The sequence below is a fragment of the Merops nubicus genome, unplaced genomic scaffold (assembly GCF_000691845.1).
Source record: "Merops nubicus isolate BGI_N331 unplaced genomic scaffold, ASM69184v1 scaffold9078, whole genome shotgun sequence".
Taxonomy (NCBI): Eukaryota; Metazoa; Chordata; class Aves; order Coraciiformes; family Meropidae; genus Merops; species Merops nubicus.
In genome coordinates this window covers 17,437-30,438 of record NW_008627700.1, presented here as the reverse complement: position 1 = coordinate 30,438, position 13,002 = coordinate 17,437, and the positions used below count along the sequence as shown (strand labels likewise).

The 13,002-nt window shown below is 43.8% G+C and overlaps 1 protein-coding gene across 1 annotated transcript; it reads left to right on the top strand.

Annotated features, from left to right (window-relative positions):
* The first annotated feature begins 1,856 nt into the window (after window positions 1-1,856).
* On the top strand, window positions 1,857-10,442 carry KIAA1024 (KIAA1024 ortholog). Its single transcript, XM_008946418.1, has 3 exons — window positions 1,857-4,202; window positions 5,482-5,736; window positions 9,569-10,442. Exons 1-3 carry the CDS (start codon window positions 1,905-1,907, stop codon window positions 9,764-9,766), a joined length of 2,751 nt encoding a protein of 916 aa, XP_008944666.1. The 5' UTR covers window positions 1,857-1,904; the 3' UTR covers window positions 9,767-10,442.
* Window positions 10,443-13,002: the final 2,560 nt, after the last annotated feature.

Below are 13,002 nucleotides of genomic sequence, written 5' to 3'. Positions count from 1 at the left end.
AGCACTGAGCAATGTAATGTTTTTGCCCCTGTTTCAGTTCAGAGAAGAGTTGTGCTGCTATACATAATACAGGAGCTTTAAAAGCAAGTGTGTGCAGCGGGGGTGTTGGAATATCCCTGTAGCTGTTGGTTTCTGAGAGTGGTGTTTACAGTCACAGAAATACATTCGAGTCGCGGCTGCTCAACTTCTGATCGCATGCAGTAGAAAAATGCTACTTAAATAAACAGCCAAGTCTGTATGGAGACTTGTTTCATATTCTTATGGGCATCCTGGTGGTTTTGTTTGTTCCCTCTTGCAAGATGCTGCTGTGGTGTTTGATGTGAAAGCTGATGTACGCTGGCTTCTGGCACTGATCGCGATCACCACTGCGTAAAGCCAGGGCAAGATGAAAGGCTACAGGAGAGGGAACAGGAGCCCTGTATTCCTGGAGTGGTGCTCGGGAGTCCTGAGGTTTTGGGCTGGGAGGTGACTTCTTAAATGAGTAATAAGGAAGCGTTGAAGGCTGATTTGTGTCCTTTGCCATTTGGGTGGATATTCTGCACTTAACGCACAGAGAGGCTAGTTTCAGGGGTCATCACAGGGTGGGAGTGAATGGAGGGAGGTGCAATACCTGTCTGGGGAAGGTAAACTATTTCTGTCGTTGCTGTCAGCAAGAATAACAAAGTGACCAAACACAGGAATTAGCAGACTTGCATCATCCTGTGCCCTGTCTCTCCTAGTAGCCCAACAGCAGAGACACCGACAAGGATATTCACAGTAGGCAGAGGAAAAATAATCTGCCCCCCATCAACATCCTTTCCTAATCCATAACAGCTAGAGGGTAGTTTCAGCTCTGAAAGTAAAGGGGTTTATATCCTTCCCAAGATGTTTGCTCGTGTTAGCTGTGCTTGTTCGAGCTGTTCTTGTTATCCACAGAAATGTGCAGGCTTTGCCATCCACCTCTGCCCTATCATTTTGGGCTGGTGAATGGAGCTGCACTCCCTGGGTTTCTCTGGGAACACATCACTAAAGAGGATGTTCTCTGTCCTTGATATTTCTCAGTCTTCAAATCCACCCTGATTGGCAGCCAGCCCTTCAACATCTGCTGGATTGGTTTCAAGATTCAGTGGAATATTTTTTCACTTAACTCTTTCTGCTCTTTTCTCAATTTTGCACTTTATAGTTGAAATGAGGCTCACACAGATTTTTCACATTGGACCAGGCAGCTTTTCCATTCCTGAATCATAAACTTAGGAAAACATGTTTCTGGAAAATGTGTCATGGTGTTGAGAGGAAACAATCCGAGTAGAGGAGAAAATAATGCTTTAAAATAAGTAAGAAGGTAATTTTGTGCTCAGATAACTTCTGAAAACATGTCAGAAGTTTATCGTCAGAAGGTCTTCCTGTGAGCCATTTGCAATCAGATATGAAAGCAGTTGGGGTTGTCATGGTGTGGTAAATCATCTCTGGTTAGGCTAGGGCTAGACTTATTGCCAAACAACTTGACATGTCTGTACCTTCAAATTCTCACAATCTGGTAAGAAATTCTGTGAAAGCCTTGTAGGAAGTAGGCTGACATTGTGTATCTGCCACTAGTTCAGCTCTTCCAAAGCTTCTGCTGTTTATTCACTTGTTTGCTTTGGTGGACCCTGACACAAATGAACCTCCCTGGATTAAATCCTGATTCCACTTAAGTATTGACTTCGTTGATGTTTGGATTACAGCCTGCAGTTCAGAAACTTGAGAATCGGTTATGCAAGCAAGCCCTTGACCGCATGGCTCGAGAGTGAGGTCCCATCTGTGGCTGAATGACAAGGTCCTGAATATTATCTGTGGGTGACTTACAGTCTTTTTTGTTTGCTGTTGTGTGTTGCTGTAGAATCGGAACGTGGTTTCCAGGCTGACCAACAAAATACGCTTAAGCCATGGAGTCCAGCCAGGAGTCCTCGCTCTTCCTGGTGAAGATCTTGGAGGAGCTGGACACAAAGCAGAATACTGTTTCTTACCAGGACCTCTGCAAGTCCCTGTGTGCGAGGTTTGATTTATCCCAGTTGGCCAAGCTCAGAAGTGTGCTGTTTTACACTGCTTGCCTGGATCCTAATTTCCCAGCTACTTTGTTCAAAGACAAAATGAGATGCACTGTAAACAATCAGCAATCAAAGAAAATCATGGTTGCAGCAGATATAGTAACAATATTCAACCTCATACAAATGAACGGGGGAGTAGCCAAGGAGAAACTTCCAGTTGCAAGACAGAAAGTGAAGAAGAAAGAGTCCTTTGAGTCCTGTCGATCTGACACGGAAATTTGCAATATGGCAGAGTGCGTGCCCAACTGCGAGCTGAACGACCAGGACTTTCACCGGGGCTTTCCAGTCAGAAGGTCTTCAAAATGCAGAAAGATGGACTGCAAAGACTGTCAACAGTTTGTCCCCTCGTCAGAACCCAACTTTTTACTTGGGGTGAATAAGGAGATGAAGGGCCGGGCTGCCTCTCTGGACAGGCTGCAGGCGCTGGCGTCCTACTCCATTGCCTCATCTCCACCGTGTGAGATGCAGAGTACGTACTTCCCCATGAACATTGAAAACGAATCTATTTCAGACCAGGACTCCTTGCCTATAAGTGCAGGCATAAAAGAAACTTTCATTTCGAATGACGAGCCGTTTGTGATGCAGTCGTGCGTCCAGAAAAGAAATATATTCAAAGAAGATTTTCATAATCTGATTACGATATCTCCCAACTTAATACCATCCAACAAAAAGCCAGAAGATGGACACAGAGAGCCTCAGAACAGGAAAGAAAGCTCTAAGCAGGCTTTCTTCAACCACAGCTTTGAAATGCCATACAGCAGCCAGTACCTGAATCCAGTTTATTCTCCTATACCAGACAAAAGACGAGTGAAGCATGAAAGTTTAGATGATCTTCAAGCTTCAACGTATTTTGGCCCAACTCCTATTCTTGGACCCCAGGACACCAAAAAGTGGACTGGGAAGCCAACCAAGCAAACTGCCTGGCCAGCTAAAAGCTGGAGTTTAAATACTGAGGAGGTACCTGATTTTGAACGATCGTTTTTTAACAGGAAGCAATCTGAAGAGAAGCTGCGATACCAGAGTTCAAACAGCCCCTCACCAAACTTTCCTTCAGCTGACAGGCATCAGTCCTATCTAAACGTGAAGGATCAGCAACCAATTATGCAGGCAAACTACGCTGTGAAACCAAATGGGCATAAACCCAAGGAAATTCCTTCCATTCTAGATGTGGAGAAACACGAGCCGGTCAAAAAGTTTAAGGATAAGAGCATTAACTGTACTTCTGTTCAGATCTTAAGCATTGACAGGACCACAAGTGTTGGGACACAAACGGAACAGCAAGTTCTGGACCACAAGAAGTGCAAGGACTTGTGTGCAGCGGGCCAGGCCAAGTACGGAGAGCGGCATTCTCTTAAGCAGTCAGATGACGACTCTGAAATTGTGAGCGATGACATCAGTGACATTTTCCGCTTTTTGGATGACATGAGTATCAGCGGGTCCACGGGGGTGATGCAGTCTTCCTGCTACAACAGCACCGGTTCCTTGTCTCAGGTGCATAAATCAGACTGCGAGAGCTCACCTGAGCACAATTTGACTAAAATCTCCAACGGGAGTGCCTGTAACAAATTGGATAAAGTGGTCCGGGCAGACATCAGTAACACAGATGATGAACTGAAAACGAGCGTCTGCAAATTAGTTTTGAGGATTGGCGAAATAGAGAAGAAACTGGAATCTCTCTCAGGTGTCCGAGAAGAAATCTCTCAGGTCCTGGGAAAATTAAGCAAGTTGGATCAAAAAATCCAGCAGCCAGAGAAGGTCAGCGTACAAATAGATCTCAATTCTTTGACGAGCGACGCTGCCTCAGATGAGAGTAACTCCCCACAGATATTCCAGTGCCACAACACTCCTCATGGAGGCAAACTGGAGAATAATCCAGAATGGTGCTGTTCTGATGCCAGTGGAAGTAATAGTGAAAGTCTTCGAGTAAAAGCCTTAAAAAAAAGTTTGTTTACTAGGAGGTCATCCAGATCATTAACAGAGGAAAACAGTGCAACAGAATCCAAAATAGCAAGTATTTCAAACTCTCCGCGAGACTGGAGAGCTATTACTTACACCAACCAAGTTGGCATTACGGAAGAGGAGATGAAAGAGAGAGATGGAGGAGAAAACAAGGACTGGCACAGGAAATCTAAAGAGGTAATTTCAACTTTAACTCGTATAATAAGCGCTTAAAAATAATCTAGTTATGAATGTCTTCCGTAGTCATCACAAGCCTCAGGGTATGACAATACTTTGCCCTGCCATATTATGCTTGTCTTTACTGTTATCATAATTGAGTGATTTTGTACCTATATGTTCCTGCTTGGCAGTTGCAATATGGTCAAGCTGTTCCTTAAAAGCTTTGCTTTTTTGAAAAGGGGGGGGGGGATAGTATGGATGACATCTTTGGAGGATGATGGTATTCTTCATTATCAGTGGTGATATAAGGAGGCTGGGTAATTAACTTGGTGAAAAGAGTGTAAGGAAAATTGAAATTCTCTAGCAGTTGTTTTAGAAGGGATATTTTGAAATTGCATTGTGACAGCTTTTATCAAAGATGTATGTGCATATTTAAAAGGCAACAAAATAGATTCATGGATTCAAATCCCTCAAGAAAAGAATCCTCGTATGCATACTGTGAGATTCTAACTGTAGCTATGTTCTCTGTATCTGACTTTCACGGTCATTTAGATGAGTCTTAAGCCTCCTGTTGTGGAAATGGAGCATAGCTGTGGTCTTGTTTTGCTCGGTCAGAAAAATGCCCATCTCTACCAACAGCTGCCCACTGCCATCTTCACAGATTGCAAAGCTACCGTGGCTGTCCTTGCGTTGGGCTCTGGCTGCTGCTCAGTTGAAAATATGCAGGATGTGGGTAGTTGTTTCTGCTTCATGGACAGTGGAGAAGGTTAGGGTCCTTCAACTTCCTTGTCAAACAGGACTATGTGATGGGCATGCTGTGCCTCCTGATGACAGGGAATGAGAGCAGAAAAGGTTTGAGAAAGGAGAGGAAGATGTTTGATGGAAATACATGAGATTGGGTGAACAAGAAACCATAAATGATGGGTTATTAGTAAGTTGCAGAAGGGGAAGAAGGTTACCCTTAGTAGGCCCAGACTTTGATTTTTATGTACATTGATCTTCCCAGGATAAAATGCTGACTTTGAAAGTCAAAACCTAAACAAATATAAAACCTAAATTTCCTCTGCATCAGCTTTATGTTCATGTCATGGTGAACATGGAGTTGTATCTGTTCAATACCTCTTTGGTCTTGTTGTGAGAAGATGGTATGCAAATGGATTAAGGAAACCCAAAACCTCTGTCCGAGCTGGTACTAGTTTTATCACAGGGTGATTCTGAAAGGGATATCTCTGTCCATTGTGTTTAACCCCCTCATAGTCCTGTTTCTTCTCTCAAATTCTTTTGAACCCTATTGCAGGCAGACAGGCAATACGAAATCCCACAGCCACATAGACTCTCTAAACAACCAAAAGATGCATTCTTGATTGAACAAGTCTTTAGTCCTCATCCCTACCCTGCATCACTCAAGTCACACATGAAGAGCAACCCGCTCTACACAGACATGAGGTTGACAGAGCTGGCTGAAGTGAAGCGTGCGCAGCCGTCGTGGACCATAGAGGAATACACAAGGAATTCTGGGGATAAAGGCAAGATTGCAGCTTTGGACCTACAAGTGAGTCCTATATGTTTAATTTGAATGTCTTGATTGCGAGTGGATGTTGCCAGAATATGAATTTAAGAAGGGATTTGGATAGCTGAGGAAGGAGCTATGCAGTGTTGAGCCTCTAGTCTTGCTGATGCCTATCCATCCCTGCCAGAGAGGAAGAAGAGTGTGGATGTTTCATTGCTGAATGGTGATCCTTGGCAGGTTGGTCCTCCCAGTCTATTCTGCAGTGGAGAGGTGTCTGCTAAGCCACTGTGGTGTTAGTAGCCCTAAAGAAGAGTTGAGGGATAAAGGGGTACAGAGATGAACAGGTCCCGAGCTGCAGCAAGGCAGAGTGGTGCGGGAGCTAGCATTGCTGCTTTTCCTTCTATCCTTGTTCTGTCTGAATTATCACAGAGAATTTAAGTGTTAGGGCTTTTTTCCATTTTGCCAGGCATGTTAGACATTAAAATACTTGTAGAAAATGCTCAAGACCATCACTGTTTTTGAAACATATCACTGTTGCAGCTTTGAAGTGGCTGTTGGAAACCAGAGTCATGTGAAGAGCAGATCAGCTAACAGTGTGTCTTGTTTGCATTTTAGTTTAGCCTGGGAGTGTGCAGGCTCTTCTGAAACAGGCAGAGCAAGTTACTGGGAGATAAATTCAAATCTGGATTTAAATTTTCTCAAATTGTGATGTACTTGAAATCCCAATCCTTATATATAGTGGGCTACTCAGCCCCAGAATTGAGTGCCTACATTGGATACCCTGTTGTGGGTGTGTGTACGTGTGCTCCAGAGCAGAGGAAGCCACCTCAGCTAGCTGCAGAAATTAGCAGAAATTGGGGTGCATTGACCTGCAGCTCAGGGTTTACCAGGCCACGCTGACACGTTTCTGTGATCAGCAGTCTGTGTGGTGCATGCAACTCAAGGAATCTGCTTGTCTCCAGAGCTTGTCTGCCAGGGAAGATATCATGCAAGAGCCCAAGACTTGCTGCTCCACGTCAGTTCTTGATGGTCCAGCGCTGAAGTATCTAACCCAGCTCCAAATCCATCAAACTAAGCCCTAGGAGAGCATCAGGATACTGGGAGAAAGACTGGGATAGCCCCAGTCTCATGCCATGCCTCAGGACTGGTTTGGAGTTAAAATGATCACTGGCACAGTGCTGTAGTGCCAGTCCCATGAGTGTGTGTGCAGGAATTTGTGCACAACAAATTAACCTCCTGACTCAGCTCATGCAAACATCCCTGTCCTCACCAGCCCCTACTCCTTGCTAAAGTGCCCTCAGAGAGAAACCATGTAGCTCAGGGACCAGGCTGCATCTTGCCTCAGCTGCCTGCTGCTTTTTGGTTTTAAAAGCTTTAGAGGGCTTACTAAATGCCTAGCCCTGGCAATGCAGACTGTATGCTAGAGTAGAGCTAGGCTGAAAGAAGTTCCTCTGCAGCAGGCAGTCGCAAAGCATCCCTTATCTGATGTGTGGAGACAACAAGGGAGGTGACATTTGGGAGCAAAGTTCCCCTGGGAGAAACGTTCTCCATCTGCTCCTCGTAGGGCCGTTTTGTTCCCTGTAAGCAGCTCTGTGTGACTGTGAGCAAACTGGAGAAATCAGCTTATTGCCATCATTTATCTTTAGGATAAAGGTGATAAAACTTTACTGGTTTGATTCTCTCCCTCCAAAAGGACTGTCAGAATTGCATCTACTCTGCAAAGCACATGTCTAGACTTCATAATAGAGCTTACTGCCAAACTTAAAAAATAGCCACAGACTGATGAGTGGGTTTTTTTTCCCCAGTGATTAAGTTTATTAGAACTGAAAGTAAATACATTATGCTTTAATGAACATTCCTACATCTGGCAATGAAATAGGAAAGGAAGCTGATTAACAGTAATGGGCCTTTTTAATAATGCATCTTCCTTCTGAAGTAGTTAAAAGGTCAATACCAAGGCAGAGAGGTCCAAAACTGTAATTTCCTTGAAGCATAACATGTCTATCTTTGGAGTTTTCTACCTTTGTTTATTTAAAATTTCTCCTGAAACTTGACAAGTCTGCTGGGTCAGGCCAAAGTTTGTCCCATGTGTGGGGTCTGTGTGAGATCTCACTCCTTTGCTCTGTGTTTGATGATCCACTGGGATGTAACACTGTCAGGCTATTTTCTGATGCCTTTAGAGATGAGATTGCTGATTTTTTTTTTTCAGAAGGCTGGAATAGGTCATTCAGAGCCCAAATGTAACAATCTCAGACTTGGCTGATGGTCTCTGTTTCAGCATACTAGTGCTATCATAGAGATCTCTGTTAAATGATTATAAAATCATGTTGCTCAATTTTAATTATTTCTGGAGTAGTTGTAAAATCACTTCTTGTAATAGTTTTGTACACAAAGCAAACGTGGCTTTCAGGCAAGGCAAGGTTTCAGCCAGTAGCCTGTGGCCACAAAATTCAAGCCAATTAAAGGCTTACCCAAATCCCTCTCAAGTCGGCTGGAGTTTCTTTGTGTGGAGTCCAACGAGCTTTGGACCACATCTGCTAGGAGCCCATAAGTGCTGTGCGTTAGGCTGTTCTCACGGGAACGTGATTATATGGAATCTTTTTCATTTTTATAAGAAATGGCCTTTTGGAGCCTCAGATATAGGAGACAGCTTTGAGAAGAAGCTGTCATTTTTCAAAATGTTATTTCTGTCTTATTCCTTTCTGCTGGTAAGTGCAATATAATGCCTAGTGCTTGGGTTTCCCAATTTTCACTAACTGAAAGGATGAAGGGAAAAAGAAAAAAAACAAAACAAGTGAGGTTGAAATACAAAGCTTGAAGATCTCAAATTTTAAGGAAGAAAAAAAAAAGATTGAAGAAAAAAAGAAAGGTTCAGGTGGAGACACCGATAAGGTTCTTCAAATTGCCTTTAATTTTCTGACCAATTCAGATTTCCTTCACTTTTTTTTTTTCTTTTGGTTACCTGTGTGGAATGGGAGGGCAAAGTCTTTAATTTCTTAAGCATACTCTTAAAATCATTTCTAATTCAGAAAGACTCAGACTTTGCAATGAGCAGAGGATTTTCTCCTTTGGAAACAGAGATTATGCCATTGAGGTTAAATGATTTCATCTGTGGAGGTGGTCCAGGGTAAAGCGTGGTGCCAAGTTATGTGCAAAGTGTCCAGTTTCCCTTCTCCTCCTGCCCCTAAATCAGACAATACCATGCATCCTGGTGACACTGAGAAGGTGGAGTTGGAAGAATGGCTTGAAGCTGAGCATCACTCTGTCCTGGGTGATTTCATCTTGCAACACCCATCTTATGATGTGCTCCCATGCTGGAATGAAGGGCTGGTATCCCCAGGCATTGTTCTGCTGGAGGGGTCTGCAAATTGCTGGTCCAGAGGAACTGGATGGCCAGGTGGGGCTGGGCAATTGCACTCTGCAAGCAAGTTATGGTAGCAAAATTAGGATTAGTTTTGTCGAATGTAGCGTGTGAGGAGTACAAGTTAAGAACCCCTCCTGGTGGCCTTTAATAATTTACAAAGCAGTAACAGACCGGTAGTTGCTGACATCTCTGCTGTCTAGCAGATTAAAGAGATTTTATTTAAATGCCATCCAGGATGACGAAGTTTCCCACAAATCAGAGGTACGTGAGGGATTTTGGAGCAGAATTATACCATTGCAGGAGGTTATTTTTTGCAGTGTTTTGTTGCCACTTCCGTCAGCCTTATAGAACTGGGACCAAGAGTTGAAGGGATGTGAGGAGCAGCATTAACCCACTTTATCCTGACAGCAGACCCAGATGCAGCTGGGAGGCCTTCAGGCACATCTGCTTTATTTATTTTATTGATAACCGATCCCAGACAATTAACAAATGTTTCCTTTTAATTTTTAGACTCAAGAATCTTTAAACCCAAACAACTTAGAATACTGGATGGAAGACATTTATACACCTGGCTATGATTCCTTATTAAAACGCAAAGAAGCCGAGTTCAGAAGAGCAAAGGTTTGCAAGATAGCTGCCCTGATAGCAGCAGCAGCTTGTACGGTTATTCTGGTCATTGTAGTTCCCATTTGTACAATGAAATCCTGAGCCTGTGGACAGCCCCGTGGCTCCCAGCCACGTGTATCTCGGATAGCTCGTGCTGTGTTTCAAACGTCCGATGGCAAAACTATAAGGAATTTGCTAAGGAAGAATGTTCTGAGGATATCTTGATGAAGAATGCTGTGAATGTACACAAAACAACTAGAGAAACATTTTTTTTTTCTTAAATATTATTTTAAATAACAGACTGTGTGGCAGAGTTAATGGGAAGTCAGTTGGATTTTTATGTCTTTTTAAAAGTGCAATATTTTTTTTCCTAAAGAAACAATATAATGTTTTACAGAATCAGAGACTGGTGAGAATCCAGGCAAAAGAGGAAGGTTGTCTGAGCTGTGTTGCATTTAATGGAGGTATGAGTACATGGAGGTAGTACTGTATAGAAGGGAATGTTCTATATGCATTACATCAGGGAGCTAGCGAAGTCTTAAAGCTCTCTACAATGTAGAAAACTCTGAATGTATTGTATTTATTTTATAGTATTTATGTATTTCATGATCATTTGATTGAAAGCAGACTGTGTAGCCACGAACAGAGTTCATTTCTATCTTCAGATTAAAAAGGGCTCTTTGTATTTGGTCTTGCCCTAAGACCCACTCTATCATCACTGAGTACTTAGATCTAAGTGCAATGTGCTGCAGACCAAAAAGATTATGTTTTAAAGCAATCACAAGAGGTTTTAGTTGCTTATGTTGAATAACATTTGCATAGAGCTGGCAAACTTGCCATGCCAAAAGGGTATTCTTTACCTCTGCAGACAGTGAAATTGTCTCAATTTCACCCTGCCAGCAAGCAAAGCTGGCAAATCAAAGCAACGCTCTGTTAAAGTTCTTGGAAATGCAATCTGAACAGTTATAATTTTTTTTCACAAAGTCTTTGTGCCTTTTTTTTAGAACGTAGATTAAATAGAACTGTTTAATTTTGCTATTTTAAGCCCATAACATAAATCACAGCATAATGGGTACTAATGGAGGTTCTTTTCCCACAAGCCTTCTATACAGTTCAGAGTGCTCCTCAGACAGCAGGGCTGGTGGTTACTGAGCACTTCTATTAAGGGCACAGGTTTTCAGCACTAGTGGAAATGTGCTGTTAATGCAATGCATTCAGCACGGGAGATCTTTTGTTTCCCTCTTGCTAATGTACTTGAGAATAATGGTTGACTCTACTGGACAGCAAGCAGTCTGTATCCCATGGGAAATGTCCGTTTGATGCTTTATCCCAAATGCAAGCAGCAGGTTCCAAGAAATTGTCAAGCTATGGCAGACATTACCTGCTATGGTTAGTGAAAGTAAATACCCAGACAGTATTACTCTCCTGTCAAGTATAGATTGGGGAAAAAAAAAAGTTTTAAAAAAGTATTTTCAGGAAATAATATAATCTTGCTGATCCTCTAAGGGAAAGGAGATTCTTTTAGTGAATACTCTTTATGTAGGGTAATTTGATTTCTTCAGAAGCAGCCTCCCTACATGATGACACAGCAGCTAGGGAAATATTGGATGCTCGTTCCTCTGGCTCCCTGGGATGTGCTGCACTCTCTGTTTGTTTCTGGCTGGTTTAAAAAAAGTAGTGAGGACAGGGTGTGTGGGAGGCGAAGGCTTTGTTGTGACTTGAGATGTGTGTCAGTTCTTTCCTGCAGCTGGAGAGCTGTTTGTGTGCTGCTCTTCTGCTGTATTTCATTTAGGGATAGGTGATCCCTAGGACTGTTGATCTATCAGAAAAACAAGTATAAGCACAAGGTCAAGTGTCCCATCAGCAAATGCAGAACAAGGAGAAGCCCCAAGAACAAAATCTGTGCTTGCCTGGCCTGAATCCCGACCCAAATTCTGTGGCTTTGGCCCATTCCTAATACCACAATTATTTCTCTTTCCTCCCAGATGCTGCAGGATGGAGACACAGCAGGGAGGGAGCAATTCACACTGTCTATTTTAGGCTGCCTTTGGTTACGGTATGATTCAGAGCACCTGAGTTTAGGAGCTCAGGATCTGTACGTAGTAAATATAGACAGGTAGAAAAACCTCTGGGGACAGTTTGGAGCTGCCAGCGAGGTATCTAATATTAGACATGTGAACATGCTCCAGAGGGCATTGCTCTGCAGTTTACCTTATGCACAATTTAGGTTGATTATATATATGTTTAAGAATCTATTCCTGGTTCCAGGTAACGTGAGAAAGCTGTTTGATGCTCCTCCTCAGCCCAGCAATAGCCAGCACAAGGCACTGTCAGAAGGAGGAGCGTGACCCTGTGGTGGCACAGGGTCAGTCCCCATCTGCCCGTGCTGGCAGTGACAAGTCCCTCGGAGGGGCAGACTCTGGGCAGACCCCTCACCTTCACCAGCCCCTTCTCTGCTACCAGGAGTGATCTGTCCCTCCTGCCACACAACTCAAAATTATCTCCACATCCTCTGTTAGGTCCCAGTAATCTGATCTTAGAAAATACCTGAATATCTAAGTGGAGATGCAAGGAGGATGCAGAAGATGCTGCTGATGACAGGGAAGGCTGGGGTTCTGCTCGTGCTGCTGCAGTAGAGGAGATGCAAGGACCTCTCTTCTGTCTGTGCAGGGATTTTTCCTTTTTAATTTTTTTTTATTATTTGGTCTGTGCAAGACTCATCCACTTGGCACTGCATGAGTCTTTGCATTAGAGATGCCCTAAATCCTGGGAAGGATTTGGCAGGTTGTGGAGCTGTGGGTGATGTGGAGCTGGCCCAACCCAAGCACTCAGCATCCCAAGCATCTATGGCACTCCTCATTTATTGAGGTGCTTTTGCTCACCTGTCCTTTGCACAAGCAGCCACTGGTAACCCATCTCCATTGGGGCAGAGGTTTCCCCACACACCAGACTGTAGTTTGTCACAGATCTCCCTCTCTGGGCTTGATTCAGCTCCTGCAACCTCTGGGAGTGTCTCCATGGTGTTGGGAGCCTGAGGGAAGTGGGGGAATCCTGGCTCCCTGCCTCCCTGCTCTGCTAATACCTCCGGGGGCCAGTGCCTCACTGCCCCCTCCACCCCCCAGCACCATGGGCTGTGTCCCCCTCACCATTCCAGCGGGTCTCACATCTGGCACAGAGCTCTGGCCGAAAATGGGTAAGGAGATGGAGTGGTGGGCTGCTGCTGCTGGAGGAGAGCAGCCTGGGAAGGAGGGACCCTGTGGGTCTGCACAGGGCATACAAATTAAGTGAAATCCCGACAATATTAACCTGCAAGAATATTGTGATCAACCTTGTGAACC